The sequence below is a fragment of the Sprattus sprattus genome, assembly GCF_963457725.1.
Source record: "Sprattus sprattus genome assembly, chromosome: 11".
Classification (NCBI taxonomy): domain Eukaryota; kingdom Metazoa; phylum Chordata; class Actinopteri; order Clupeiformes; family Clupeidae; genus Sprattus; species Sprattus sprattus.
The window spans coordinates 15425716-15430991 of record NC_137909.1 but is presented as its reverse complement, the minus strand read 5'-3'; the positions used below and the strand labels follow the sequence as shown (position 1 = coordinate 15430991).

General features: G+C 41.1%; 1 protein-coding gene across 1 annotated transcript; it reads left to right on the top strand.

Annotated features, from left to right (window-relative positions):
- rpl17 (ribosomal protein L17) lies at window positions 1-4611 on the top strand. The gene is made up of 7 exons (XM_080848248.1): window positions 1-26; window positions 529-578; window positions 672-712; window positions 1043-1177; window positions 1449-1547; window positions 3763-3954; window positions 4528-4611. The coding sequence occupies exons 2-7, from the start codon at window positions 539-541 to the stop codon at window positions 4573-4575; spliced, it is 555 nt and encodes a 184-aa protein (XP_080704374.1). The 5' UTR covers window positions 1-26; window positions 529-538; the 3' UTR covers window positions 4576-4611.
- Window positions 4612-5276: the final 665 nt, after the last annotated feature.

The window sequence follows — 5276 nt, the reverse complement described above, 5'->3', positions numbered from 1 at the left end:
CCTCTTCCCCTCCGCGGCCTGAGAATGTAAGTAAAGCCACACAAACTGTGGAGTTTGAATTGTCGAATTATCTTATAAAAATCGTAGCCATCCAGTTGTAGAATACTATGAAAACGCTAACATGGCTGGTATACATCATGTTTGTGTTATTCAGGATATTATTTTGTCGTATAAAGTGAATTTTCGGAAGATATCTATGTGTCTTCCTATTGCATGTCGCCGTCTAAACAGAACCCCATTTGCTAGTCTTTAAGGGCGAGTACGTTAGTTGCCTATTGCTTTATTCATCTCGTATGGTTTCATTAAAACGCCTTGACTTCATTTCACTTCCATAAGTTCACAAAAAACGAGTTATTACAGTTCGTCTTTGCTCTGTTTGCTACTTAGCTGGCTAACTCGTTAGCTATAGTATGCTGCAAAGTAATGTTAGCTAACAAAAGCTAACATTCACTCGTTAGCATCGTCATGATGCCCTGCTTTTCTTCGCCACACACACCCGCTTATTTTCGTTGTTGTTGTTCATTCTAGACCTCCGAAGATGGTCCGCTACTCGCTTGACCCCGAGAATCCAACTAAGTGTAAGTTTAATGTTCTTAGATGCATGAAGACTGGAAGACGTGTCTTGACAAAATTCTTGCTTGTCTGACCTGAATATTGTGTTTTGTTTAAAGCATGCAAGTCCAGGGGTTCCAATCTCCGCGTTCACTTCAAGGTAAGCACATTGTTAAGTTTTGCACACACAAATTCTTGATCTGAGATTTGCGTTAAAGTATGTAGTAGTGGACTTGAGTCTTCAGTTTTGTTAACCGTGGCGTTTTCTTGCCCATTAGTATGGTGACATGACAAATAGCTGAGATCACCCAGGTTGCAATGATGACAATCTTAGGACACCTTTCGAATTAATCATGAAAACAAAACCGTACCTATCTGAGCAACCTGGAAGAGTCGAGGGGTATTGTGTACTTTTGCGCAATGCACTACAGATTGACTGTTTCTGCATTGTCAGGGTTTAACATGTCCCTCTGATCTTTAATTCTGCCAGAATACCCGTGAGACTGCTCAGGCCATCAAAGGCATGCACATCCGTAAGGCCACCAAGTACCTGAAGGATGTCGTCATCAAGCACCAGTGTGTCCCTTTCCGTCGTTACAATGGTGGTGTCGGCAGGTGTGCCCAGGTGAGACAGTGGTCATGTTTATGTGTATCAGGACAAGACACTAAGACGGTGGTTTATATGTTGGTTGATTAAAACCAACTAGTAGTTGTCCTTGCCACAAACCACTCTGCACATGGTGACCCTGTTGCAATGATGACAATCTTAGGACACCTTTGGAATTAATCATGAAAACAACACTGTACCTATCTGAGCAACATGTCCTTAACACCTGGTGCTGTTATTTGTGGGTCATCAAGAGTATTTCTGACGAATGTGCTTCTTGGTCATTCAGGCTAAGCAGCATGGCTGGACTCAGGGTCGCTGGCCCAAGAAAAGCGCAGAGTTCCTTCTGCACATGCTGAAGAACGCTGAGAGCAATGCCGAGCTTAAGGTAGGAGTGTTCATAGTTTCTGGAAGATGCCCTTGTCTCGGGCACTTTGGTGGTCTGTTTGGTGGCTTAGCACCTCAGGTGATTTTCTGTGTTTTCAAATGAATACTGCTGATATTGCCCAGAGTCTGTGTTGATACTTGTGTCCCTTTTCTGGCTTTTTGCACTGCTAAACTAGTGGCGGAAGCAAGTATTGGTTGAACTAAATGGAATTTGTCACTGTCAGTATTTTTACCTAGTGATCTCACTTAAGAGTTCATTTTTAACTCAACGCAGCAGATTGAAACGCTGCTCACATTTCTCTTAGCTGAATGCACTTCACTTATGCAGATGAGTTGGCTGGAAACCCATTTACTGCTAGTAAGCTGGTGCATTTGGTTTGTGATGGTATAATTCTTTCATATACTGCTATGCTATTATACAGCAAAGTTGAACAATAAGGTGATCTTTGGGTGCTTTCAAGGTTAACCTGTTAAATGAGCTGTTCAATATATATCTGATTGACTTGACAGTCGTGATGCTTTAAGGCGAGACACTACAGGTGAATAGGGTATTTTTTTTAAATAATAGATATCACCATGAAACTTCCTCAGTTGATTACTCACACATGTATGAACAAAAAATGTATTACAAGTTTCTGTAATTACTATGTTTGATTATGCAAATTAGGCCTTATCTAATTAAATATGCTCAAATTTGCATATATTTCCGGTAGATATATCTGGACATACGATAAAGCCAGGTGATTTTTTTTATTTTCATTTTGTTAACATACAAGATGCAAACAAATTTACAGAGGGATTTCAGGATATCTGCTTTCATTACCTAGAAAATCAAAATATACTGTCTACAGCCTTAAAAAACCGATTTTCGCCACCTTTTTTTTATCAAAATGTCACATAAATCAGGCCAGGAATGATTAATTAACAAATCCTTCTGTAAATATCTTCAGAAGACTGCTAAGTGTATAACTGGAAAGTTTGGTGTACATAGGTGCTACATAGGCTGAGAAGTATCTACCGGAGAATGACAAAAAACTCATTTTGAGAAAATCGCATTTAAAGATTCAGGAAGTGTCAAGCCATACCACGTGATGCGTCTGAGCGAATCACGTTATCAGAAACCACCGCAAACCAATGAAATTGCGTCCTTATGTTTAAACCCCCGTTTTTGCTAACATCATTGGTTACTGCTGGAAAGGAAATGTCCTTATTTGGATTAGATAACGTTGTGTGAGAGCTATAGCGCTTTCCAACGGTACCAAACATGTCTAGCATCAGAAAGCCGACATACTGCACGTTACGTTAGACTGCTAACTTTCCTGGAAACCTATGAGAATGCTGACGCCGCGACCAGACAAAATGTGAATAAATATACACATTAATGTATAATTAGGATATTTTCTTTATGCTAGTATGAAAGATTACATGTTTAGGGAGTGAACTAGCTCAAAATCTCAAAATTGACCACTGCTGAAAAAACGATGTTTTTGCCTGCCGTGTCTCGCCTTAAAGCTAGATTTTCAACTGGATTGCATGTGATTACACATGGTGGGCACCACCTCTGGAACTCCCTCCCCCCCATCAGGAACATTGACCCTAACTCAATCGCTTTTTAAAACTCACATCAAAGCACACCTGTTTGGGCAAGCCTATAATCTGTAAATGTCCTGCCAACTGAAGTTGTTGCTGTATTATGTATTATTCAATGTTTTATTCACTCTTGTAAGGCGACCTTGGGTTTCTTGAAAGGCGCCCTATAAATAAAATGTATTATTATTAATATTTTGTCTAGGCTGCTATGCTCACAGCTTCCCCCTCTAGTTCCAACAGTAGACAGAATGGGAAATTGTACAAATGCACCACCACCATTTTTTATAGCGTGTGTGTGATCTTATAATGACTGAAATCGCAGCAGCCGATTAGGTTCTCAAGCTATTGATTTCAGTTGAGCATGGTCTCCTAGTTCTCCTCTCCAAAAAGTTTGTCCCTGCAATATTCTGTGGGTTGGGTGTAGGTTTCCTTTTTGGGTACTTGCTGTCACTGTGTGTGACAACAACTTGATTGCAATGATGACAACTTAGGACACCTTTGGATAACTCATGAAAAGACTTCACTGACTGAGCAATCAAGTTCCCTTTCATTGTGTCATTTCAGTGAGACACCAATCCCATAAACTCACATCAGCAACTCTTTTTGATGCCCTGTACTCTCCGTAGGGTCTGGATGTGGACTCCCTGGTGATTGAACACATACAAGTCAACAAGGCCCCCAAGATGCGCAGGCGTACGTACCGTGCCCACGGCCGCATCAACCCTTACATGAGCTCTCCCTGCCACATCGAGATGATCCTCACAGAGAAGGAGCAGATCGTGCCCAAACCTGAGGAGGAGGTTACCCAGAAGAAAAAGGTAAACATGCCTTCAGGATTGGAGTGTCTGTACTTCACCCTGGTAACATGGTACTGTGATGAACTGATCCTTATTTAGATTTGCCGATGGTAACCACACTGCACATGGTGACCCTGTTGCAATGATGACAATCTTAGGACACCTTTGGATTTAATCATGAAAACAAAACTGTACCTATCTGAGCAACCTGTCACAACACCTGGTGCTGTTATTGGTGGTATTCCTCCCTGGTTAGTATATGTGGGTGTGCCTCCCCTGCCCCGCCCTACACAGGCACATTTATCTGCCTTTGGGTCAGTTACTCACCGTAGGCGAGAGACTAGATTCTAACTGGACTGGATTTAGACCAGAGAATGTTAAGCTTGTTTGACAACACTTGATTTGTGCCAACGCCCATTTTCATGTGAAGTGTGTCTTCAGTTGTTATAACTTTTGATTTACGCCTACCCTCAATTTATCTCTGTTGAATTCAGACCATCAAATGTTGGGTTTCAAATGACACTTTATTTGAAATTTCGGTGGCACGGAAACCTGTAGAATTGCCCTTAATTTGCTCTTTGATTTTGTATTCAGGTATCCCAGAAGAAGCTGAAGAAGCAGAAACTGATGGCTCGGGAGTAAATGTATATAAAATAAACCATTCGTACCCAAGGGAAATGTTTGTGCTGCTATCCTTCCTTTAGTCTTGTAGTTGACGGATTATAAATTGACATTTTTGGGTGGAATGATGTTTAGTGTGTCGGTGCCTAGTCATGAGTTCAAAAGAAAATGACTCAGTGAAATGGCACTCAGGAATCCTATGAGAAGTATGTCCTTTGTTATGTAGGCCTAACCATTGCGTATTAAAACTAGATCAAGTCATTTTATATAGTGAATTACCTGAGATGGCATTTAAAGCCTGCTATTAAGATGCTCAAAGGACCAGGGAACAGTCAATGCATCCAGCAGTTTAGAGTGAATTTAAGTAGTCTACCACCCTGCAAGCTGCACGGCAGCCCATTCTTGATGACATGATCAGCCTTACCGATGGAGTACATGATGTATCCCCTGGCAAAATCACGCAATGCAAGGAAGGTTATGTTCAACGGTGAATGCATCACTCCGGTGACTGGTGTTCGAGACATCTGGGCTTAGAAGCCACTGATAATGTTACATTTTAATAGAATATCGAAATAGATTGAAGGATCTTGACGGTCGGTCATTTAAACAGCCTCTACCAGCGAAGTGAACCTCTATCTGTGTGCCTATGTCTGAACATTATGAGCAATGTGTATGTAGGATAACTAATTCAAAACGAACATGTCTGCTGTGGATAGATTAAG

Bases quoted from the DNA above. Each gene is read 5' to 3' on its own strand.
- rpl17 (XM_080848248.1), top strand. From the start codon at position 539: ATGGTCCGCTACTCGCTTGACCCCGAGAATCCAACTAAGT. The intron at 1,548-3,762 runs GTAGGAGTGTTC...TACTCTCCGTAG, and splicing joins AGAGCAATGCCGAGCTTAAG to GGTCTGGATGTGGACTCCCT. The intron at 3,955-4,527 runs GTAAACATGCCT...TTTTGTATTCAG, and splicing joins AGGTTACCCAGAAGAAAAAG to GTATCCCAGAAGAAGCTGAA.